At 43.0% G+C, this 26,406-nt stretch overlaps 1 protein-coding gene across 1 annotated transcript in view; it reads left to right on the forward strand.

Moving 5' to 3' along the window:
• Nucleotides 1-8,344: 8,344 nt before the first annotated feature.
• Nucleotides 8,345-26,406, forward strand: part of DDX17 (DEAD-box helicase 17) — a 28,733-nt gene continuing 10,671 nt past the window's right edge. Inside the window, exons 1-9 of the mRNA XM_039246093.1 lie at nt 8,345-8,356; nt 16,182-16,474; nt 20,726-20,876; nt 21,779-21,878; nt 22,718-22,851; nt 23,144-23,209; nt 25,378-25,519; nt 25,900-26,060; nt 26,169-26,341. Coding sequence (XP_039102024.1) covers nt 8,345-8,356; nt 16,182-16,474; nt 20,726-20,876; nt 21,779-21,878; nt 22,718-22,851; nt 23,144-23,209; nt 25,378-25,519; nt 25,900-26,060; nt 26,169-26,341 — 1,232 coding nt within the window. The remainder of the gene's footprint in view (nt 8,357-16,181; nt 16,475-20,725; nt 20,877-21,778; nt 21,879-22,717; nt 22,852-23,143; nt 23,210-25,377; nt 25,520-25,899; nt 26,061-26,168; nt 26,342-26,406) is intronic.

Below are 26,406 nucleotides of genomic sequence, written 5' to 3' on the forward strand. Positions count from 1 at the left end.
GTGGTCGGGGCTTTCAGTCCTCCCTCTCCACCTGACTATAGAAACAGCTCTCCCCCCTTATTCTAAGGGGGACAGAAGAGCTGAAAAAGGAGATTCTATTGCTCAGAACTCATTTGGTTGCAAGCCACAGAAAGTCAGAGCAGCAAATGGAAGACAGGAGTGCACTGGCTCATAAAACTGAGAAGTCCAGAAGTAGTGCTGACTTTGGCCACAGATGGAGCCAAGATCTCAAACAGCATCATCAGGATTTGCTCTCCTGCCCCCCTTTCCTGTTCTGATTATTTCCATGCTGCTATTGTTCTCAGACAGGCTTTCCCCACACAGTAGCCAAGAAGCTGCTTGCAGCTCTAGGCTTACATCCCACTAAGTGAAAAAAAAAAAAAAAAAAAAAAAACCCACTAGAAAAACCATCCCTTTCTCCCTCCATTATTCATTCTGTAGAAAAAAACAAAAAACAAAGACTACCAAATAAGGACAGAGGCTATTTATTCGTAGTTCGCTATGGCAAGAGAGTCAGTGACCTCCATTTGCTTTTGGTAGAGACTCAAAGGCGGGCAGAAGAACGGGAAAGCTTTGTAGTAGAAAAAAGGAAAGGCAGGTATACTCTGATGGAAATTGTGGACATGGGGAAGCTGGAGGATTAATCTGATGGTGATGTGGAAAATGGATAAAGGAAATAACGTTGGCATCAGGGAGACAATTAGGAAACAGTTATAATAACTAAATTGTGAGATGATAAAGAATGGGACTGGAGGGGTAGCAGTGAAATAGACATTTCAAATGTAATGGGGCACCTGTGTAGCTCTGTTGGTTAAGTGTCTGATTCTTGATTTCAGCTCAGGTCTCATGATTCTAGGATAGTGAGATCAAGCCCCATGTTGGGTTCCTCACTGAGCATGGAACCTGTTTAAGATTCTCTCTATCTCTCTCTCTCTCTCTCTCTCTCCCTCTCTTTCTCTCTTCCTTTGCCCCTCTCCCCTGCTCACATTCTCTCTCTCTAAAATAAATAAATAAAAATATTTTAGAAAAACAACAGAAGGTGGTTAAGAATTGGTGTGAGATTGAGTAAAAACAGAAGTCACAGGTGACAAAGTTCTCTAACCTATGAGAGGAGATTAGGTTTGCACCATGATCAGGAATGAGGAAGTGTCAGAGATTAGGGCTTTTACCTTGGAAGGTTAGTGTATTTGTTTGCTAGGACTGCCAAAACAAAGTACTACAAACTGGATGGCAGAATTTTATTGTCTCATGGTTCTGGAGGCTAGAAGTCCAAGGTCCAGCTTAGTTCCTTCTGAGGTCCATGAGGGAGAATCTGATCCATGCTTCTCCCCTAGCTTCTGGTGGTTTCCTGGTGATCTTCAGCATTCCTTGGCTTGTAGAAGGATCACCTCATCTCTACCTTCATCTTCACATGACATTCTTACTGTGTGTGTGTGTCTTTGTGTTCAAATTTCCCCTTTTTATACGGATATCAGTCATGTTAGATTAGATGCCCACCCTACTCTAGTATGACCTCAATTTAACTAATTACATCCATAATGACCTTATCCCCAAATAAGGTCAGCTTCTGAGGTTAAGATTTCAACACATGAATTTTAGCAGTTCACAAATCTATAGCATAAGATATAGCATAAGGTCATCCATAATGACCTTATCCCCAAATAAGGTCAGCTTCTGAGGTTAAGATTTCAACACATGAATTTTAGCAGTACACAAATCTATAGCAGTTAGTAATAATCAGGTACAGTCAAGAGTCAACCACTGATGGCTTGTAACCTCCTTAGGAGCTTCCTGGGGGTAATCTGAGATTGGTCCCCAAGGTGGAAGGCAGGGAGAGACTGAAGAAAGAGGCAGGCCATTCTGTTGGTGGGTGGTCATTTTAGTAAGCAAAGGGAACTTGCATATGAGGCTTGTCTTGGGCGGCAGTAGGACAAATGGATCCCTGGCCCTGCCGGTCAAATCTTAAAAGTATTTGTAGAGGCCGTAACTGGGTTCAGTTATGTATTATACCACACAGGTATTCTCAACATCACATCACTATCTCAAGGCTATGCTCTTAGCAAAATGGGTAAGACAAGTGAAATCCATACTCCAAGGACAGAGGAGGGGGCCAAGAGCCTCGGATCACCTGAATCTAGCTCACAGGTCAATAGGCATTCAGGTATTCTCCATGGCCTTCCCAAACAAATACCAGGATGCATAAGACACAATCTCTACCCAATATTGGCTACAGTCATAAACATTTAAGTCAAGGGGCTCCTGGGTGGCTCAGTTGGTTAGGCATCTGACTTCTGCTCATGTCATGATCTCACGGTTCGTGGGTTTGTGCTAACAGCTAGCTCAGAGCCTGGAGCCTGCTTCAGATTCTGTATCTCCCTCTCTCTCTTACCCTAATCACACACTCTCTCTCTTTCTCTTTCTCTCTCTCCCAGAAATAAAAAAAGAAAAAAAGAAACATGTAAGTCAAGATCTGGGGAAACCTCGTATCTATTCAGAAAATGAAGAGGTTGAGGGCCTCAGTCAGTAAAGCATCTGGCCTGATTTTGGCTCAGGGCATGACCTCACAGTCATGAGATCGAGCCCTGCCTTGTGCTCCTCATTGAGTGTGGAACTTGCTTAAGATTCTCTCTCTCCTTCTCCCTCTCTCTCTCCTCTGTGCACTCTCTCTCTCAAAAAATAAAAATAATAAAATAAAAATGACCTTAGAAAATGAAGGGGTTGAAATAGAGTATCTCTACCCCCCCTTTCCTACTTTCCTCTTCTATCATTCCTTAAAGAGCAAAGAAAAAACGAGGACAGAAAGCCAGAAGATCAGAATAAGGTGGCCAACCCAAAAATAGGGAATACAATAGACAAGACACCTGAGAAGAGACATTTTCATGGAGAAAAGAGGGATTGAGATCCTGGAAACCAAGCTGCAGCCAGTCAAGTGTTCTTCACCAGACTCTGCTTTGGATATAGTGAATGTGTATAGTTTTTTGGTTATGCAGTTTCCATTTCTCCATCATAATAACACCCTGGTTTTCTTTTCTTTTTTTTCCCTAAGTTTTTATTTATTTTTGAGAGAGAGAGTGCTCAGGGAGAAGCAGAGAGAGGAAGACAGAGAATCCCAAGCAGGTTTCGCACTGTCATCGCTGAGCCCCACATGGGGCGCAAACTCATGAGCCATGAGATCATGACCTGAGCCAAAACCAAGAGTTGGACACTTAATGACTGAGCCACCCAGGCACCCCACCCTTTTAAGGAGTTACCTCTCCCCTAAAAAAAAACTTTTTTTAAACAAAAGGGGAGGACACCTGGGTGACTCAGTCAGTTAAGCATCTAACTCTTGGTTTCGGCTCAGGTCATGATCTTATGGTTCATGAGTTCGAGCCCCGTGTCAGGCTGTATGCTTGCAGTGCAGAGCCTGCTTGGGATTCTCTGTCTCCCTCTCTCTGCTCCTACCCCACTCACACACACTCTCTCTCTCTCTCAAAATAAATAAACTTTAAAAAAAATTTTTAAAGAGTTCCCTCTCCCCAATTCATATAGTCTATCCTGAGACATTGGACACTGAGTGACAGTTGCAAGGATTAGAACGTGGGTTAGAAGCCATTCATTTGTGCAGTGACAGCACAGGGCAGCAGGGCCAGCAGCGGGGGCAGTGACCTGGCAGTCTGTTCCTGCTGCTAGACTGCAGGTTTCTGAAACCAAAACTGCAGTGTTGCTCAGACTCCTGTCCATTCCCAGGGTGGTTTTCCAGCCTCCTGCCAATTCAGTGACTCCTAATGTCCTTCTGACAAATCTTCCTTTGCTTCAGTTAGCCAGAGTTGCACTGTATTGCTTGCAGTCTTGAATTCCAACGAAGGCACAGAGAAAGTGACTCCCAAATGCTGCTTCAGGGGAATGAAGAAAAAGGGAGTAGAGGGTTGCTTAACACTCAGATGAGAGATTCCACATTATTCATACTCTTCATGTACTCTTCTCTACCGGTCTTTAATATTTTAAAAGGAAAATTGGGATTTTACTTGGCTGAATATAAAGGAAAAACTGAAAATAGCAGTGCCTTAAACAAAATCAAGGTTTTTATTTCTCTCATTGACAAGAAATCGGAAGCCAGGCAGCCCAGAAATGCTATGGTGGCTCTACTTTGTCCTCAGGACCCCTGCTTTGTCATTAAGCTCTGTCTTTCTGCTTGACCATCCTAGCTTTTGGCTTCCATCCTCAAGGTCACCTTATGGCCCAAGATAGTGCTTGGAACTCTAGTCACAGAAACCAAGCTGGGGGAAGAAAGATGAAAAAGGCAGAAGGGGAAAAAAAAAAAAAGGTTCCTTTCAGCTGAGTCAGCCCCTGTGAAGCAGCCTCCCACACAACACTTTTGCTCATATGTCATTGGCTTGAACTCAGTCACACGGCCTACAGAGAAGTAGGGAACTAGTCTTTTGTTCTAGAGGGCAATATGCCCACCTAGAATTTAGAGTTCTGTAATTAAGGGGGAAGGGGAGAACGGTTGTTGGGTAAGCAAACTAGCAGTCTCTACCACAAAATCTTTCACTTCCTCAGCAGAGACACACTGATCATTGGTCTGTTAGATGCAGGGCATTTCAGGTGTTTCCTATTTGTACGGGTTGAGCTGGTTGAGGAGTGTATCAGTTAGAATGCCTTCAGCTGCGGGGACACTTGGCTGGGTGGAGCATGTGACTCTTGAGCTTAGGGTCATGCATTCAAGCCCCACATTGTGTGTAGAGTAAAAAGAATGCCTTCAGCTGCAAGTAATAGAAAACCCAGCTCAAAGGAACTTAAGCAATAAGGAAATATGCCATTTCATATAATAAAAAGTTCAGAAGTTGACCTTATTAACTACTAAGCTCATCAATATAATTAATATTAAGTTAATAGCAACTATATAATGTCATCAAGGGCCCATGCTTTCTTCACTTTCCCATCCTCAGTGCTGGTTTGTTCTCCAAAAGCTCCTCTCAAAGTCAAAAGATGGCCACAGCAGTTGTACCTTCACATCCTACCTAGCATGACAACATCTAGAAAGAGTGGCAAGGAAGCAGCCCACTTGCACAGCTGCATTCAGCTCGTGGGTTGGCTGGAGGGTCTAAGATGGCCTCGCCCATATGTCTGGGGTCTTGGCAGGGATGGACGGATGAAAAGGACTCCTCTCTGTCATCATTCAGTCATCTAGCCTGAGCTTCTACATGGTAGCTGGGTTCTAAGAGGGCAAATGCTTATCAAGCCTCTACTTGTCTCATGCTTGCTAATGTCCCATTGGCCAGAGCAAGTCATATGCCAAGCCCAGAGTCATAGTGGGAGGGGACTGCACAGGGGCTTGAATGCCTGGAGCTATGGTTCCTTGGAAGTCAGCAGGATAACAGCCTTCTATAGGGTACTCTGTTGGGCCTTTGCAGGTAGGGAGAATTCACCTTCAAGAGCTTACAATATGGTCAGGAACATGAGACACAAGCTATTAGAAAGTTAAATAGCAACACAGGATTTAAATAACATTTTTAGGACTATGTACGTCTGAAGGTAGGCTCAGAGAAAGGGCTTTTGACCTGGGAAGGCTAGTTGGAATTTTCCAAAGAGATTTCATGTAGTGGTGAATGTTCCATGCTTCAGGGACAGGCCTTCAGCACCGCCTTCCTCTTCGATGTGTTTAGTGCCCCAGTATTGATTAATTCCTAAAGAAATGGTTCAGTCTGACCTAGCAACATAAGCTGCCAAGGAGAGAATACCAGAATGCCCGTGATATGGAAAAATGGATTTAAATGCAAGCAGACCAGATGTAAAGATTGACCTGAACTACACATTGCTTCAGTGAGCAAGTTCAAGTGAAGTTAAAGTTGCTTGGTGAACATGGAATCAGTAGAAGGTTGCTTGGGTATAAACCTTAAATTCTTAATGGGCTCTGATGGCCACTGCATTTATCCTCATTCATTCATTCATCTGTATATTTTAAATGTGTTATGGAGTATTTAAGACAAAAAGTACAAAAAATAATGCAGTCGATGAATTATTTGTGAAATGAAACATTACCACTATAATTGGAAGACCCCTCAAGATCATCTAGGATTGAATCTCTTTCCTCCCCCCCGCCCCCAGAATTATTCATTTTTATGAATTTGTTTTCAAATACTCCCGTACGTTTCTTTATTCTTACATCACACATATGTGCCTCCCTAAGTTACAAAGCATACTGCCTTGTATTCCACCAACACTGAAACACCAGTTAGTTGCCAAATACAACAGATACAGTAATGATTAATCAAGACAGTCCCTGAAGCATGAACTTGCAGGGAAAATCACCCAGATAACTGCAAACGTGGTTAACAGCTACAAAGCAAAAGTACAGGTGTACTTGCTGAGGGAACTGCCTTGTCTGGGGTTAACCTGACCAGGTTTGGGGCAGATACGAAGACCCGCCAGGCAGCCTGGACATTCACGTTGTCTTGACAAGGCCCCCTCTACCTTGGGCAGCTCCTGGATGGCTGCTTTGCCAATCTTCCCTCCACCCCCTTCCTCAAGTACTTTCACTCTGTTGGCAGAGAGCGGAAAGCCTGCCCTGAACACTACAATCCCAATTCAATTCACAAGTACTGCCGGGGGAGTCAACTCCCTTGTTTCCCAACCTAAGAACTGATCTTTGCAGCAACTCCAATAGGTAGCGGAGGTAAAGCCATGTGAATCTACTCACACTGACTTATTTACTCTGAGCAGGAGTCCGTTAGGGGAAACATCAGGGCTGCAGTACCCCCCTAAATTCTCAAATTTAGGATTATATATGTATAGAAAAGCAAAAGTCTCCCTTTTTGATTCAGTCTGAACCACCCCCAGATCAGGTAGGGATGTGTGTGATGTGTATGTGTGTGTGTTTAGGCTTGGTGTCCTTATTTGACACAGTCCTTCCTAAGAGATAACCCTGATGCCAATTGGGTTTTCCTCCAAGTGTGTGCAAACTGTGTTTTGTCTCTGTGATCAAAATTGTTTAAACACCAGAGATTTCCTTCTCATTATATAAAACCTTAAGAGACACCAGTTGGTGTTTAACTGACCCATCGATGTTTTCACTGTCTTTGTCCTTATGTTCTGATTTTTGGTGCCAGCCTGTTTTTCTTCACATTATTGTCTATGTATTTCCAAAGTATAATTGTATTTCTAAAGTACAATTCTAAATGTACAATTAAAGTACATAATTATATACTTTCTGGTCAATTCTCCTCCTTTTCATTCTGTTGCCCGGCAGGACGTCGCCAATTTTCCCCTCAGATTCTCTCCTCAGCTCCGGACCTGATCAGCATCCCTGTATCTGTCTGGAGAACACAGAGGAATCTATTTATTTATTTCTTTAATTTTTTTTTTATTTATTTCTAGGAGAGAGAGAGACAGTGTGAGCAGGGGAGGGTCAGAGAGAGAGGGAGACACAGACTCTGAAACAGGCTCCAGGCTCTGAGCTGGCTGTCAGCACAGAGCCCGACGCGGGGCTCGAACCCACGAACCGCGAGATCACGACCTAAGCAAAGTCGGACGCTCAACCGACTAAGCCACCCAGGCGCCCCAGAGAGGAATCTATTTAAAAATATGAACTCACTCCTCTAACTGCTGCTCAGCTGCTTTAGCATAAACCTACTCCTTCCCCGCTAGCGTATGGAGCTGACTTCCTCTCTATGATCGTCAAAAGTAAACCAAGATTGCCAATCACTGGTTCTCCAGGTTTGTGTTTCCAGGCAAAGATAAGGCCCTGCTGCAGTTCTGGAGACTGTCAGGGCCTCCCAGGCACCAGCGGTGCTAGTCACACAGCTCTGGCAGATCTGATCTTGAACCCTTTTGGGGCCCAGCTGTGACATGGCAGAGAGTTCTTGGCCACAGCGATCCAGAAAGTTGCTTGGGTCTGTTTTATGCTTCTCCAGAGCTAAGAAGCTATCATGGAAATCAACTCGGTCACTCAGTCTGTGGTCAGTCCAAGCCTGTGATAGTTGTTTTTCTATTGCTAGCACGCGAGGAGGAGCCAGGAATGTCAGCCATACTTCCAACTGCTGAAAACCCGGGGATTGGCTGCACCCTTTGCAACACTGGACATGGGTGGGTGGGGACAGGGGCTGTAGGAGTGAGGAGCAACAGAGAATTCGGGGAACCAGGAATCTAAAGAAAATTACATCCCTGTGCCTTATAATCTACTGGGACATCTCGGAATTTTCTCTGGACTGAGGACCAGTTACGTCCTATGTGGCTGCGAAGACACTGACAGTCTCTTTCCTCAGCCAGTATCCATCTGGATGAGGAGCTCAGCACTCCACGGCATCTCAACGGCACCTCTGTGAAACAAACACCCTCTACTGAGCACTAGACAGCATGATCGATGTTATCGAAGGTAAAGTCACTGCCTTACTGCCTCCTCTCCCACTTTCCCCATGCAAAACTTTTTTACTTTCTCTGGCTTCTCAGATTTTGCACTCCCATACGCATCACTTAACGCTGCCTTTAAGTTCATTTATATTCAACAAAACAAAGAGTCTTCCGCTACTAGGATCCCTTGACTTAGAAGGCTGCTAGAGGGGCGCCTGGGTGGCTTAGTTGGTTAAGCGTCCGACTTTCGCTTGGGTCATGATCTCGCGGTTCGTGGGTTCGAGCCCCGCGTCGGGCTCTGTGCTGACTGTCAGCTCAGAGCCTGGAGCCTGTTTCGGATTCTGTGACTCCCTCTCTCTGTGACCCTCCCCTGCTCACGCTGTCTCTCTCTCTCTCCTAGAAATAAATAGAACATTTAAAAAAAAAAAAAAAAAAGAAGGCTGCTAGGGAATTATAACTTTTTCTGCCACCAAAAAAAAAAAAAAAAGTTTCTCGTCCCACCCTAATTAGAAAGGTACATTTGCCGAGGGAAAGGGCAAGGGTGGATGTATCATCCCGTGCATTCCAAAAGATAAGTGCCAAGCATCTGTGTATGCAAGTGTAGTATTCGTCACACCTTGTTAATTATAATACCCCCTTTCTCACTTAGAGTCTTTAAGACTAAGTAACACGGTGAATCTCTAGGCTTGTGAGTCATTCTCTTTTAATTCTTGACTGTGTCACCCCTGGTGAGCTGACTGTATAGTTTCAACTCTCTTCTTCCTCGGCCTGCTTGCATGCTGTGTTGAGGGGAGGAAGCGAACAGCTGCCCCCATCATCTATCAAGAAAATAGAAAAAATATTGTTTCCAGGTGGTGATTAATGCTTCTCAATGCCAGAGGGCAGGAGATCACTTCTCTAAGTTTCCAAGCAGGGAGGGGACAGAAGGAGACCTTGAGTTTTTCTATTTACATGTATAGGCAGGGATGAACAAAAACCACAAAAGTTAACATAAATAAATATTTTAAACGTGGGTGAAGAGTAGAGAATAGAGATTTGCTGAAGCAGGGAGGTGGTGAGGGTTGGAGCCAGAATTTGGAAGGCCTTCAGTATCACAGGATGGAACTAAAACTGGGTCTTCAGGGCCATGGCAAGCCATAGAAAGTTTTTAAGCAAGAGACTTCTACAGAATAGCGAAGTTGAAAAACAGTAACAGTGGGATTCCATTCTTCTATGTCTCTCTAATACAGAAGCCACAAACACACACATTCAACTAGAGTCCATAATTAACACCTCTCAGCCTAAAATTCTGCCTAGCAACACTTACTGGACAGGGAAGCACCCATTCTAGGTGGGGCATGGCTACTTGATCTGGGGTCACCTGATTAGCCGTCTTCAAATAGTACCTCTAAGGAAATTCTGAAAAGAGAATATATGTTGACACCTAAACTTTATCATTGTAGGCTTAAATTGTTTTAAAGGATGAAATTTATGATATGGTGAAGTATTGACATTTTATTTTATTATTTTATTTTATCCCTTCCTGAAGCATTGACATTAAAGATTTTTTTTTTAAGTTTATCTATTTTTCAGAGCATGTGCAGGAGTGAGGGAGGCATGGAGAGAATCCCAAGCATGCTCCTTGCTCTCAGCATAGAGTCCGATGTGGGGCTTGAATTCATGAACCATGAGTCATGATCTGAGTCGAAATCAAGAGTTGGATGCTTAACCAGCTGAGCCACAGGCACCCCAAATATTGGCATTTTTAAATAAAACTGTCACATCACTCTTTTAAATGTATCCCAATGTAATTTAAATACCACAGCACTTTGATACCCAACATCTTCCTTTAAAAATACATGAATAGGAGGGGCACCTGGCTGGCTAAGTTGGTAGAGTATTAGACTCTTGATCTTGGGATTGTTGGTTCAAGCCTCACGTTGGGTGTAGAGATTACTTAAAATTTTTTTTAATCTTAAAAAAAATAAAAATATATGAGTAAGTTCTTTGAGAGTTGGACATTTTATATGGTTTCCTTTTCTTTTTGAACTCTTATTTTTTTCCAGAATTTTATCCCATGTTTTTATATCCAATGTCTTATTCATCATTTAATTTTATTTCTCTGTCACCCAGAATTATGGCACAAATATTAAATTTTTTTCTCATTTCCTATGATCCTAAGGCTCTACATACTAACATTTCTTCTGGAAATTATCATTATAATTATTATTAGAACTCAAGTAAACAAAGCATCAATAATATATTTAACCTCTTAATAACTATTAAACATAGAAAAGTTTTATTGGGAATGTATCTTTTATTTTTTTTAACTTTTTTTAAAAGTTTATTTAAGTAAGCTCTATACCCAGCATGGGGCTTGAACTCACAACCCTGAGATCAAGAGTTGCATGCTCTTCCTACTGAGCCAGCCAGGTGCCCTGGGAAGGTATCTTTTAAAAATAAGATGGAGGCAGATTAAGAAAAAAAAGATCCTGTATCCATGGAAGAATATTACTTTTGGCTATTCTTTTTTTTTCTTACACTTTTTATAGCTATAAGTGCTAAAAAAAACTTTGATCACATAATTAGTAGGTGGGAATAGAAAGAATTTTGGTATGTTTGGTATAGTAATGTCACTCAATTCTTTAATCTTTCAAGTTATATGCCAAAAATCTAGTAATCTTTCTTATTTTTAATGATCTACTGGCTGAAAATTCTATGTGGTCCTCTTTTCATTTGTTGAAAGCAAAGAACGGGAATTCTCTTAATTTGCAAAAGGATGTGTTACCAAGTCATTAGAGTCATTTACTTTTGTCATTTCAATATCATTTCTAACTGTCCCTGTACATTCAGCACCCCTGAGATTTGTACATTCATGGCAAAAAAAAAAAAATTTTTATTGTTTATTTTTGAGAGATACAGAGAACAAGCAGGGGAGGGGCAGAGAGAGAAGGAGACACAGAATCCGAAGCAGGCTCCAGGCTCCGAGCTGTCAGCACAGAGTCCGACATGGGGCTCGAACTCACGAACTGTGAGATCATGACCTGAGCTGAAGTCAGAACACTTAAATGACTGAGCCACGCAGGTGCCCCACAGTGAGATTTTGGATAGAAGAGAAATATTCTTTTTGTTTATAAAATAGGAGGGTGACATTCTAAACATATTTCTCAGTTTTACCGATTTTAGAGAAAAGTATGTGTGAAAGTTTACGTTCTGGAAACAGATTTCCTAAAAACTCTATTCAAATGTGTCCCTCATATACCATAGTTTATAGGCAACCTCTTTAAGTTGCCTTGTTGACTTAAGTATGACAGTTTTCTCAACTTCTCATATCTAAAGTACCATGAGTCAAGCTATCAAAAACCTAACCTCCGTCCTACCAAGATGGAAAGCACGGCAACTGCATTTCACCTTTGGCTGAGTTTAATGACTGAAATTGCAGAGTTGGATCACTGAGAAGAGGGAATGTACGTACAGAACTCCACATAGGTGGCTGATAGTAAAAGTAGCTTAAAAACAAAAACCTATGGCTTTAAAATCTAATCAAAAGGAATAATTCTCTTAGTGGTTGGACGTTGGGTCTTGAATCTAAATTTTACTGCTATAAGAACAATGAAACAGATAAAATGAAAAATGGCATTGGTATTGGCACGTGGAGTGCAGAATGCAAACCAAATTTGCAGAAAAACTCGCCAATTGAGAGAGAATGATTTTCCTGTGAGCCCACAGGAAGGTAGTGTGGCCTTGGGGTTCCAGAGCAGTGGCTCCCAGTTGGAGTCGTTCCTAGTGTTCCCTAGGAGACATTTTGTGACATTTTGTTGCCACAACTTGGAGGAGGGGGCAGATTCCATTGGCGTGCAGTGGGTGGAGTCCAGGAATGCTGCTAAACATCTTACAATGCAGAAGATATAACCCCCACAACACATTCTCTGGCCCAAACTCAACAGTTCTATGTGAAAACCTTGCCCCAGCACCTAGGTGTGAGTCCCCGCTATGCCAGTTGCTGTGTGACCCTGGCCGAGTGACTTAATCTTCCTAAGCCTCAGCTTTTTTTCTGAGAAAGTGCTATTTCGCTTTCTTCTGAGAAAGTGATTTCTCCTGAGAGATGATAACAGGCAACATTTATTGAGTGTTTTGTGCCAGGCGCCACTCTGAATGGTATTTTCATACACTCTTTCTAAAATCCTATGAGGCACTGTCACCTCATTTACAGATGAGAATAAAATGACAGCTCACGGCACATGCCTAGGATATGGTGCGCAGGAGCATTCCATGGCTGTCAGTTCTTAGGGTTTTTTTTTTTTTTAAGGCTTTATATTTTTAGAGAAGTTTTAGAATTACAACAAAATTGAGAGGAAGGTACAGAGATTTTCTATATACCTCCTGTCCCACACATGCAGAGCCCCTCTTCCCCATTACCAAGACTCTCCACGTTTGTTACAACTGATGAACTTACATTAATACATCATCATCACCCAAAGTCCCTAGTTTACATTATGGTTCATTCTAAATGTGGCACATTCTCTGGATTTCAATAAATGTATAATACATACACATTTATTATATTATAATATATAACATATATGTGTGTATATGTAACTTGTATATGTACCTTATATATTATAATATATAATATAATATACATTGATACAATATATATAATACATATTCACACCATCATGGTACCACACAGAATAGTTTCACTGTCCTAAAATTCCTCTGTACTCCTTCTATACATCCTCCCCCCACTGCTATCCCCTGGCAATCGCCGATCTGTTTATTGGCTCCATAGTTTTGCTTTTTCCAAAATGTCATGCAGTTAGAATCATACAGTCTGTGGCCTTTTTAGATTGGCTTCTTTCACTCAGTAATACACAGTTAAGATTCCTCAATGCCTTTTCATGGCCAGAGAGTGAATTTCTTTTTAGTGCTGACTAATATTCCACTCCCCTGATGTACCAAAGTCTATCTGTTCACCTACTGAACGATATCGGGGTTGCTTCCAAGTTTTGGCAGTCATGAAAAAAGCTGCTATAAACACTGTGTGCAAGTTTTTGTGTGGACGTAAGTTTTCAAGTCTTACAGTTGATACCATGGAGCACAATTGCTGGAGCATATGGTAAGTGCTTAGGTTTTCAAAGAAAGGTGAATTGAGCAAAGCATATTTCCTTCTTGTCAACAGTAGTGGCTGTTACTAATGAAACTCCTAGGTTCTCTGACCTCACTACTTAATGAAAATCTTTCTCTGTGTTTAGAAAAAATCTAATAAGCTTCAACCATCTTTGGTAAGAAAACAGAGTATGGAGAATGAGAAATGCATACTTTGGATTCACTTTATAATCAAAAACTTATATGACACAGGAAGACTAAAAGTTCACTTTTTTTTGGAGGCGGTATTAATCAAATAATGACATAAATATAGAATTACATACCGTGAAAAGCTATATGAAGAAAAGGAACCATGAGATGCTGTAAGGCAAGGACCTGATCTAGCAGCAAAATATGAATTATCTCTCCTCCGCAAAATGTAGGGAGGGTTTCCGTGGAGCTACCTTACTTTACAAATTGTTATATAGAGGGCCTCAGATTTAATTACTTAGCATACATGATAAATAGGCAAACTAGTCCAAATTATTCTTTCAGTCCCCGTACATTCTAAATCACAAGAGTTTGTTTTTTGTTTTTTTTTTAATTTATTTCTGAGAGAGGGAGGGAGAGGCAGCGTGAGCAGGGGAGGGTCAGAGAGAAAGGGAAACAGAATCTGAAGCAGGCTCCAGGCTCTGAGCTGTCAGCACAGAGCCCGACGCAGGGCTCAAACCCATGAACCGTGAGATCATGACCTGAGTCGAAGTTGGTCGCTTAAACCGACTGAGCCACCCAGGTGCCCCTACAGGAGCTTAATTGTTGTGCCTCTCCTCCAAGATTTATCCTTGAGCCTTCTTTACTCCATATCCCACCCATTAGCAATCCACTGGCTAAATTTTCAACCAGTCCATTTCTCTTTCACCCATTGCTATTAACCTGCACCAAGCCCATTATCTCTTGCCTGGACTACTGCACCAGCCTCCTAATTAATCTGCCTGCTGCTGCACCAGCTCACTCTCAATTTTTTCTCTACATTGTAGTCATAGGGGTCCTTTTATTATGTCACTCAGCTAAAAACTTTCTAAAGATTTCCATTTTGCCAAAAGGAAAAGATAAAGCCCTTACAGCAGCCTGCAAATCCGTCACAATCTGGTCCTCTCCCGTCCTTCCTCCTCGAAATACACCAGCTACATTCTGCCTCAGGGCCTTTGCACCTGCTCTTTCCCTTTAGGTCTCTGCTCAAATGTCTCTTAATTAGGGAGGCCTTCCCCCAGAGCACTCTATGTAAGTTAACACTATGACACCTATACATTCTCCTCCCCCACAGGCACACAGACACTATCTCCTTCCACTCCTTTTCCATTTTAGTTAGCAATATTTAAATAACCTATTTATTGTCTCATCTCCCCCACTGGAGTATAAACTCCACGAGTCCAGGAACCCATATGTTCACTGCTCTGCCCCAGTGCCTAGCACAGTGCTTGGCCCGTTAGGCGCTCAACACTTGCCCAGGTTTTCCCATTGCCCATTTGCGTCCATGGCCCGAGGCACCTGTCCCTATGCTTTTATAATAATTTGGGAAACGCTCTCAACAGAGGAGACAACACTCGGCCCCACAGTAAGGGACCTCAAATCTCCTCATACACCCAACTGTAGAAATAAAAGAGATGACGGGAGCTGTTCTCTGAGCGCCTTTGCTGCTGGACAATTCTGTGACACTATGGGGCCAGGCTTGTGAGACTGAAGCGCAGTCTGGGAGAGCAGAAAGCAGGAAGCTGGAAGGCAGCTTAGAGAGAGAGGAACGCGGTCTGGCCTGGTTAAAAACACGTGCTTATTATGCCTTCGCCTTTTCTGTGTCCAAAGGCCACAGCTTTTAAACCTTTTCGTCTCTGGAGAGCACCAAGGGCCTCCGGATCCAAGGGACCCAGGTGTCTACCTCTACAGGGGCCCCACCCCACGTTTTGGTTCATTGCTAGCCAACTGTGCTCAGCCGGGGCCAGTGTAAATATTCCGTTCAGATAAGGCACTTCGGTGTGAACCAGGCGTAGTAGGGTACTTTAGCCCAACTGAGACGTCGTCGAAGGATCACCTCCAGAAGGAACGGACGAGGCGCATCCATCATGGCTGCCGGAGACAGCGCAGCGAGCGGCAACCGAAAGAAAATGGCGCCGAGGCGCGCGGCCAGTGACGGCAGGCCCAGGCCGGCGGGGCCGGGGAGCCGGCAGGGCCATTTAGGAGCGCCAGCCAGGGACCCTGGAGACCCTCCTGGGCTTAAGGCGCCCCAAAGCCCTGACACTTGACGACTGCAATATGGAGGACAGTTATTGTCTCCGCAAAGCAACTTGCACAAGGACCGGATTCCGTCCCGCGTTCGGAACACGGCAAAATCCTCTATTCTCCAAACAGAATGCGTTACGCACACTGCGCATCTTCGCAATAGTGGGCCGGCTAACGACGCAAAGAATGTTACGTCGCACGGGAGGCTCTTCCCCTCACCCCACCCCACGTTCTAGTTCAGGTGGCGCGAGAACTCTACGCCCGCTTCGTACTTTATTTTCCTTCTACTGAATGCAGAATGTGCTCGTCTGCGCAACTGACGTAGAGTGCTTCCAAGAATACCCTTAGTACTCCGCGAAGCCCTCGGGCCATTCCAAGACGCTGTTTACGTATCGTCTCCGACGTACGTAGCGTTAAGCTGGAGCAGTCTCAGCGCCGGCCGCCATTTTGTGCAGTCGCTGGGAAGGAAGGAGACGCCTAAACCGCGGCACTGCCGGGTTTGAGCGTAGCCAAACCTACCCACCGTTTTTATAACCCCGATTCTCTGTGTTTTGCTCCCGTCTCCGACGAGAGAGGCGGCGACGGTGGCGTCTGCGACGGGAGACAGCGCGTCGGAGCGAGAGAGCGCTGCGCCTGCCGCCGCCCCAACAGCGGAGGCGCCGCCGCCATCGGTCGTCACCAGACCGGAGCCGCAGGCCCTCCCGAGCCCGGCCATCCGTGCCCCGCTCCCAGATCTCTATCCGTTTGGGACCATGCGCGGAGGCGGCTTTGGGGACCGGGACCGGGACCGTGACCGTGGAGGGTAAGGGGGGAGGGGGAGAGGGAAGGCCTCGCGTGTGCGTGGGCCGGGGGGAGGGGGAAGGTTGTTAACTGAGGAGACCGCAGCCTGCGGCCCAGCGGGAGACCTGGAGCGGACTCCGGGCCCGGGAGCGACGCTCCCGACTCCGGGAAAGCGGGGCGACCCGGCACTTCCTGGCGGTTTGGGGCGGCGGGCCTGCGCCCCGGCATCGCGGGTGAGCCGGCGGGGGGCGGCGGCCTGGCGACGCCCCAGCCCCTCCTCGCGGACCGCCGTCGTGGCGGGGAGCGGCCGCGGCGGCCCCAGCGCCGCAGACCCGGCCCCCCTCCCGAGCCCGGCCGGTTTGGGCAGGCCGTTCGATCTCCGGGCCTCAGCGCTCATCTGTAAAACACGGATGTTCTTGCTGAGAAGACGAGGAGGTCTCCGAGTTCGGCCTGGGAAAACCTTGACGCCAAATGGCTTCCCTTACGTCCTCGGCCGCCGGAGATAACTGTTAAAGGATCTGGAAACTGACTCGAGACCAAAAGGCTGACTTCTCGTTTCAAACCTATTTTTAAATCGCCCTTAGTCGTATTTCAGATCATTCGAAGGAAGCACATTGGACAGGAAAGCCGTGGAATTGCTAGCCGTCTTAATGATCTTAAGGACGGAGGGTGTTGGGTTTTTTTTTTTTCCTTAATGGTTATTTTAGGGTCCTCCCCCCTGGGTTTCGGTGTCTCTCCACTTGGTCTCGGGTATTAGCTTTGCGGCCTAGCCGGAAAGTTTTTGATGGGGGTAATGCCACGGTTCCTGGCTTGAAAGTTAACGAAAGTAGTCCTGAAGTCGTCGCAGATACTGAGGTTCAAACCTTAAAATCCGTAAAAGGAGAAAGTTGCTTAAGAGATCCGTGTTCGTTTGTGCTGTTACTTTTTTGTAATAAAAGCCTTACCTCTGGATAAAATAATGGAACGCCACTCGTTAATATATATGCGACCTGGGGCAAGATCCTGGACCTTTGGTGAGCCCTGTTTCCTCAACTGAAGATGGGCGTAATACTGCCTTTACTTTGCGTTGTTTGGAATTAAGATACTATGTGAAATTGCCTCGTTGTAGTGGGGTGTCCTGTTAGGTTTTCTCCAAGCATTTTTGGTTTTTTTGTGGTTCAAAACAGACGTCCCAGACCTACTAGTCACAAGCACCTCAATTTTCATTTGAATTGCACAATAAAAGATGATGCCTTGTTAGGAAGGAAAGTATTTGATCTTAGTGTTAAATTTGGAGGGCCAGAAGTGGAATGTTTCCTTGGTGTTTCACAGTATAGCTAAATTTAGAAGCGAATATCTGTGCAACCATTTAGGAAAAAGAATTTGACATTAGCCAGTAAAGTTGAAAGTGACCAAGTAATTCCTGTCTTAAGCTTTATACCCTAGACACTAAAGCCTAGAGAAGCCCTTGTACACGCTCCCCAGCATTTGAAACAAAAACGTTTATTACCAGCACTGTTCGTGACCACATTGGAAACAAGCGCATATGTCTGGATAAAGTGTGGGTATACGTGCAAGTTGAATACAATACAACAGCGAAAAGAAAATACTTTACATCCACGCGGATGACTCAAACATTAAGTAAAAAAGCACCGTGGTAAAAGGATAATAGCTCTAAAGACCTATATGACAAAAGTGTTTCAAAAAGTAAAATTTGAGGTGGTAGTTATGGGGTTTGTGAAGTTGAAGTAGGCACAGGGAACTACCAAGGTACTGATAGATAATGTCCTCTAACCCTGGGTGTTGGGTTTACTACTTCATTTCACCGTATATATGCTGTAGCGATAAAAATTTTAAAAGAGGAGAAAGCGAGTCACTGATCCATAGGTATCCCATGTCGACTGTCAGATGACCTTTTAAGCTTTAAAAATTGTTCATTTCAAACAAAATGACGCGTTTTCATAATGTTTCTGAATTCTACCTTTACCATGAAATTTCATTTATGATTTGAATTGCTATTTTTACGGAGTTGAAATGGATTATTAGTTTGAACAGTGGATTCTTCGAACATTTTATACATTGTACATTTAAACTAGCATGATGTTGCTACATCTTCGGAGCTGCCTTTATTGCAAAGTCAAACTTGATATGCAGTCAAAACATGAATGAACAGTAGAGTATTCCAGGGGTTGTTAGGATATGTGCTTTTTTGAAGGATGGCACGAATGTGCCTAAAAATTCTGTAAAAGTGAAAGGTTATCTTGAATATCTGAGTAAGTTTTATAAAGGGACAGCATAATTTCTCAAGAATCCCATGTTCTCAAAAGATATATTTGTAGCATAGAATGGTATGTCTTGGAAAAATAGTCAAGGTGATAGGAAGATGGGGGGAAAACTTCCTTTGAATAAGCCTTTAAGGGTACTTAACTTTCCAAAGTTCTCTTGTAGATATTAAGGTCTGGGCAGCATTGGGATGCAACTGCAGCATTGAAACTGCAGTTTCTGGGAACTGCATAAATTAGTGATGGTATAAACTGGTCTGACAGTCTCTAAAAATTGGAACTACAATCCTGTGCAAGCCCGACCATCTAAATAGATATCTATTTCTTATTTAGGACTGCTGGTTGCTTCATTTATAGGGAGGAAAATTGATCCAGGTGGTCTTTGATCTGTTTAGTATTGAGCTCTGCGTCGGAGGGCAAATTGAAGATGCCATTGATCCTGTGTCTTCAATATATGCATCTTGGCAACATGCTTCTGTTTTGATTCCTGATTTCTCTTAACAAACAGCCAGTATACATGGAATCTGTCAAGTTCTGCCTGTTGAGTGTAGATACTCAGTGGTCCCAAGAAAATTTCCTGCCATCAGTCTTTGTGTTTAGAGAAATGTCTAGTTGGGTAAGCTTTAGAAACACTTTTAATTGCAGGAAATTGAAGCCCTTTAAAATAATATGGCTACAGCCTGTCAATTATGATGTGGAACCATCTGCAAGATGAAGTTATGAGTGGGCTAGAGTGGAAAGGGGAAGTTAAATTCAGTATAGTATTTAGAGAGTAAGGGAATGGAAACATAAGTGTATACTACTTGTATACAAAACAATGCCCCACCCCTCAGTAGGTTGAAATACAGAAATGAAGACCATCTTAGCGGTCTAGGAAAAGTAGGACATTGCAAGCTGGCCTAGTGGACATATTTGTATTACAGTTGAACTTGTCTGTTATGAGTGTTAGATAAGACAAAGATTGGCTTTAAATCTGTTTGAGTTTTTAAAACCCTGACTAAGGGGTTTTTGCCTGGCTCAGTTGGTGGAGCATGTGATTCTTGATCCCGGGATTGTGAGTTCAAGCCCCATATTGGGTATAGAGATTACCAAATAAATAAGACTTAGTAATGTTTTCTTCGGTAAATTTATAGTTAAATGAATAGTACTATTTCCCTGGGAACAAAAAGGAGAGGAGGTAAAGGTGGCAGTTAAGAGGAAGGAGAGGTCATAAATCATTTCTGGCTATTCATTGGCATAAAATAAAGGTGAAGAGTAGCCTGCTGGTCTTATAGGGGCTCTAATCCTTAGATTAGCAGACAGTAAGAGTGCTCATCACAGTTATGGGTAAGGGGTTCCTAAAACTGCCAAGTATGTGGCGACTTGAAGTAGATCTTTCTACCTGTCCACACGCTTGCCTTTAATTTAAACATAAACTAATGTCTTCTTTTGCCTACATGTCTGAATATTATACAAGAATAGAGATTTCTGTTTTATTCAGTTTAATATCTCCAGCACCACTTAAAACAGTACCTGGTACAGTAACTTTGTTGAATGAATACAGTTATGCTAACTTGTACTGAGTGCTTACTATGCCAGATACTCTTTTTAAACACTTCGCACATACTCCTTTCGTCCTCATGGCAGTCTCTGAAATAGGTGGTGGTAGTAGTATTTCTACTCACTTAAGAAACGGGGATACAGAGAAGTTAAGTTGTTCAAAATCGTACCATAAGTGGTAGAATCAAAATTCATGCCTTTTCAATGATTCCAGAATTTGGTTGTAATCCCCATGATGTACTTCTCTAAACATAAAAGGGTTTTTAATTTTTCACTTATCCTAACCATACCTGTAACAGTATTAGTAAAGGAAGTTTTATGAACTCTTTTTCTCCATACCTTTGAATAAGAAAAATGTGTTCTTTGGAGGGGCCTGGTAGTAGCCTCAGAGAAGATCTTTTTGCTTGTTTTTATGGACCTATGGCGCCATACTCCTAACTAAATACTCAAACTAAAAATTTTGATGTTTCTAGATTTGGAGCAAGAGGTGGTGGCGGCCTTCCCCCGAAGAAATTTGGTAATCCTGGGGAGCGTTTACGTAAAAAGAAGTGGGATTTGAGTGAGCTCCCCAAGTTTGAGAAGAATTTTTATGTAGAGCATCCAGAAGTGGCAAGGCTGACTCCGGTAAGTTTTGAGGGTTTATTTCACCTTTTTTGTGTACACAGTAATGAACTAAGGTGACACATTAGCCAGCCTTTACTCACACTGCTGTTGCAGGTTTTATTCTAGTGCGGTGCTTAGATTCTTATTGTTTGTTTTTCATTTATTGGTATGCTTCCCAATTTGACATGTATGAGATTTTAACTGTATAGGATTTTCATGTTTTTTCATCTATGAAGTTAAATTTAAAACGTTGGCATAATATAGGGGCACGTGGGTGTCCCAGTCACTCGAGCATCTGACTCTTGATTTCAGCTCAGGTCATGATCTCACCATTGGTGAGTTCAAGCCCCGTGACAGTCTCCGTGCTGACAGCTGACAGCCTGGAGCCTGCTTGGGATTCTCTTTTCTGCCCCTCCCCCACTCAGGAGCGTCCTGTGCTCTCTGTTTCTCTCTCTCTCTCTGTCTCTCAAAATAAATAAACTTGGAAACCTACATTTAAAAAATAAAACATCGGTATGATATACTTTTTTTTTAACCTCATTGTGATTGTTTTGGACTCTACTCATGAAATGGTTACTTGTTCAGAGGAAGGTGTAATGGAAAGAGCATTTGATTCCAAGTTCCACTGTTTCTCCTTCCTAGTTCTGACGCTGAGCACATTACTTAATATTTTTGAGTATCTGTTTTCTCATGGGGAAAATGGAACTCTTAACCGTTACCACTTCATTGACTCACAAAGTTGGGAGGATCCTTGCAAATTGGGTGAAGTTGAATGTACATGAAAGAGCCGTTAGAAGTGTTAGACATGTTTTCCAGTGTAGTTTGTGGAGTGGATGATAATTGTTGAGCCTGATTGGCAGATACAGTTTTGCACGTTTAAAATAACTCTGTTCGCTCATTTGTTTTACTGTTTTCTTCCATAGTATGAGGTTGATGAACTACGCCGGAAGAAAGAAATTACAGTGAGAGGGGGGGATGTTTGTCCTAAACCTGTGTTTGCTTTCCATCATGCTAACTTCCCACGTAAGTGCTCTTTACTCCAGAATTTTCATTGTTAATGTTTATTGAACCCTAAACGTGGGTAATGGGTTATTTGAAGGTTTTGATTTGGGCTCAGGACTTTGTTGAAGAGGCAAGTAGGAACCCTTCACAAAGGTGATGATAAGTATTTTGTTTTGTTTCTTAGGTTCAAGGCTGGAAGTAAATGCTGTATTGTTGGATAAGAGATTTTTATTTTACGTTTATCTGTTCTTTTTTTATTACTATTTTCATCTTCCCCTAGACATTTTGCCTCTTCCTTTTAGAAAATAGAATGAACTTGCTTTCTAGCTGGATATAAGTTGGCAAACAATGCATGACTGACAGCCATGTGCCCCTGCTCTGTTAGATACCTTAGGGCAGTGGTTTTAAAGTATTAAAGGGAAGGGTAGGTGGCGCTCGAGGCAGCCGAGAGGCAGGTGTCAGCAGGTCAGAGATTCAGTAACTAAAGAAAGAAACAGCACTTTTCTTAGATGTAAAGCTGGGTAAATTTTTCCTTTGACGAGTTAAACAAAAACTCCTTTGAGTGAGTTTTTACAATTGTCTTGGGGCACCTGGGTGGCTCAGTCGGTTAAGCGTCCGACTTCAACTCAGGTCATGATCTCACAGTTGCGGGTTCAAGCCCCACATCGGGTTCTGTGCTGACAGCTCAGAGCCTAGAGCCTGTTTCAGATTCTGTGTCTCCCTCCCTCTCTGCCCTGCTCATGCTGTGTCTCTCTCAGTCTCTCAAAAATAAATAAACGTTAAAAAAAATTTTTAAATAGAATTTTCTTGGCCGTGTCCTTGGTTTCTTTGTAAAAGCAGTAACATCCCCTCTTTTACAGAATATGTAATGGATGTGTTGATGGATCAGCACTTCACAGAACCAACCCCGATTCAGTGCCAGGGATTTCCGTTGGCTCTCAGTGGCCGCGATATGGTGGGCATTGCACAGACCGGGTCTGGGAAGACTTTGGCGGTACGTACCAGCAGGGGAAGGTTTATGGTTGTGATAGCTAGTTTTGCTATTCTGATTGTCCCATTAATTCTTAATTCTTAAAAAGTTGTAATTCAGATGGTATAGGTAATATTTCAGCTTTCTTAGCTATGTGAAATATGGGCAAGTATTTTGTGTTCAGATTTACAATGCCCATACGTGTAGCAGTTGTGAGTTCTGTTTTCATTTTTGTGATTGGGCATCATTAGTTACTGTGATAATTTAAGGTAATGGCTTAATTTTGGAATAAGTCTGTCATTCTTTTCTCCCCCAGTATTTGCTGCCTGCAATTGTTCATATTAACCACCAGCCGTATTTGGAAAGGGGAGACGGCCCAATCGTAAGTGTGTTTATAGTTCTAAAATTAACTGTAATGTAATGATCGCTGTGTTCGAGGCACTGTGCTTTGCATGTGTTTTCAGATTTCATTCTCAAGCCCACTCACCATATTGAAAGTAATACTATCTTACTGATGATTTTTTTTTAATATTTTATTTTTGAGAGAGAGAGAAAGAGACAGTGTGAGTGGGGAGGGTCAGAGAGAGAGGGAGACACAGAATCTGAAGCAGGCTCCAGGCTCTGAGCTAGCTGTCAGCACATAGCCTGACTCAGGGCTCGAACCCACGAACCGTGAGATCATGACCTAAGCCGAAGTCGGATGCTTAGCCGACCCCAGGTGCCTCTCTTCCTGATAAATTTTAAGACAGTGCATTTAAATGACTAGTCGAAATAGCTATTTTTTATTATTTGGAGAGAGAGCGAGCACGTGCAAGTTGGGGAGGGGCAGAGAAAGAGGGAAAGAGAGACTCCCAAGCAGACTCCTCACTATCAGCGGGGAGCCCGATGCTGAACTCAAACTCAAGAACTGCAAGATCATGAGCTGAGCTGAAGTCTGCCTCTCAACCGACTGAGCCATCCAGGCATCCCTAGCCCAGAGCTATTGAAAGGCTGAGCTTGAATTTGAACCAGTCTTCCTCTTTACCGTTAAGTATGCTGCCTTCCTCTGTAGGCACTTGCTGTGCAGTGCATTCACATACGGGTCTTAATTGCTCAGTGGTGCCGTGAGGGAGAAGGAGGAAGTATGAAATGATGTCTCTGTTCTGTGTCAGTCAGATTTGGGGTGTGTCTTCTTTGTGGTTAAGTAATATTTCTGTTAAGTATTTATAGGGCAAGATAATTTTCAGGTTTGATATGTTTTCACTTAATGCTGTTTCCTGTAAGATTTGCGTAGTGGTTTTCAAACATTTTGAATGTACATCTTGTTGCCTTTTTTTTTTTTTTTTTTTTTTTTTTAATATTTATTTCTAGGNNTGAGACACAGACTCTGAAACAGGCTCCAGGCTCCGAGCTGGCAGTCAGCACAGAGCCTGACGCGGGGCTCGAACCCACGAACCGCGAGATCATGACCCAAGCGAAAGTCGGACGCTTAACCGACTAAGCCACCCAGGCGCCCCTTGTTGCCTTTTTTTTTTTAATTGAGGGGTGCCTGACTGGCTTGGCTCAGTCAGTAGAGCATGCAACTCTTGGTGTCAAGGTTGTGAGTTTGAGCCCCACCTTGGGTGTAGAAATTACTTAAAAATTAAATCTTTAGGGGCGCCTGGGTGGCTTAGTCAAGCATCCGACTTTCGCTTAGGTCATGAACTCGCGGTTCGTGGATTCGAGCCCCACGTCGGGCTCTGTGCTGACTGCCAGCTCGGAGTCTGGAGCCTGTTTCGGTCTGTGACTCCCTCTCTGACCCTCCCCTGTTCACGCTGTCTGTCTGTCTGTCTGTCTGTCTCTCTCTCTCTCTCTCTCTCTCTCCCCCCCCCTCCTAGAAATTAAAAAAAAAAAAATTAAATCTTTAAAAAATTGAGCTTGCATTTGCTATGTTTTTACAACTAGGTACGTCTCAAAATATTCACAAAAAGATACAACATTTTGCATTATCCAGTACGTAATAGATTCCATATGGCTAATAGAATTAGCTTTTATTATTGTTAGCTAATATTTAATGGATCTCTACACAGAACAGGATCTGTTGATAACCGTGTATCCGATACCCATTTGAAAGGGTCTTAATTTTGTATTGTTTTGATTGTATATAAGTCATCATTGTTTTTGCTTTATGTGTCTGGCTAAAAGCTTAAAACTAGAATTCAGAAAAGTGTCTGCTGTTTACTTATTCATCTGGGTTTGTTTTTTGTTCTTTGTTTTGCTAATATTTAATCCATGGTTAAAGCTACTTGTTCATTTTTTTGTGAGTTGTTAAAACTTGGTGATTTACAATCTGTAAATCTACTTAAATAGCAATAAAGCAATGAATCATGTGAGTAAACCATCATTCCACATGCTAAATATTGTCACAGTTTTTTGCCACACTCCAGCGTATGGTCTTAAACTCTTGCCTTCTCTCCCCATCATGTAATCTTAAAGTACCAGATGAGGCAATAGAAAAAGAATTAGATAACCTTTTTGTTCTTTTTCTTTTTCAACTTGGGAGAGGTGTGTTAATGTGCGTGTTTGTTTCAGTGTCTGGTTCTGGCTCCTACCAGAGAGCTTGCCCAGCAAGTACAGCAGGTGGCTGACGACTATGGCAAATGTTCTAGATTGAAGAGTACTTGCATTTATGGAGGTGCTCCTAAAGGTCCCCAGATTCGAGACTTGGAGAGAGGTAATTTTTTTTTTTTAAGTTAGCATGTAAGAAATAGTTTATCTCATTTTATCCATTTTATGAATGAACAATTGAAGGGGAAAATAGTGGATCCTTGTGGGAAAAGATTCCGTTATTTCAGCAGGTTAGAAATTCTCAGGTATGGTTAAAATGCTACTAGGGGAAAGTTTAACATCGTTAGAGACTTAATTAAACTTTGTGAAGATTTGATAATTATACATAAGTGTCTTAACAGCATGCTTTTTAAAGTATTGTGTTAAATGTAGCTAGTACCTCATGGTATTGAATGCAGCCATCAGAGCTGGTGCTTCTTAGTTTGTTGAGGCTTGGACAGTGTATAAAGAATTCTTAGTTGACTAGGTCTTTGGTTTGTTTTATAGGCGTTGAGATCTGTATAGCTACTCCTGGGCGCCTGATAGATTTCCTGGAGTCAGGAAAGACCAATCTTCGCCGATGTACTTACCTCGTGTTGGATGAGGCCGACAGGATGCTTGATATGGGCTTTGAGCCTCAGATCCGTAAAATTGTTGACCAAATCAGGGTGTGTAAAATTGACAAAACACTATCTGTATGCCTGTTGCCTGTTGCAGTCATTAACCTAAAAGGGACTGTTGCAAACCCTAAAAGGAGGCTTTTCTTTTCCTGGTAGCCTGATAGGCAGACACTGATGTGGAGCGCAACCTGGCCGAAGGAAGTAAGACAGCTTGCAGAGGATTTCTTGCGTGATTACACCCAGATCAACGTGGGCAATCTGGAGTTGAGTGCCAACCACAACATCCTCCAGATCGTGGATGTCTGCATGGAAAGTGAAAAGGACCACAAGTAAGAGTTTACTGTTTGGATGCTCTTGAACCATTCCTAATTATCCTCCAAACCTAAAGCACTTT

This window comes from Hyaena hyaena, unplaced genomic scaffold (assembly GCF_003009895.1).
Source record: "Hyaena hyaena isolate Hyena2069 unplaced genomic scaffold, ASM300989v1 scaffold_280, whole genome shotgun sequence".
Taxonomy (NCBI): domain Eukaryota; kingdom Metazoa; phylum Chordata; class Mammalia; order Carnivora; family Hyaenidae; genus Hyaena; species Hyaena hyaena.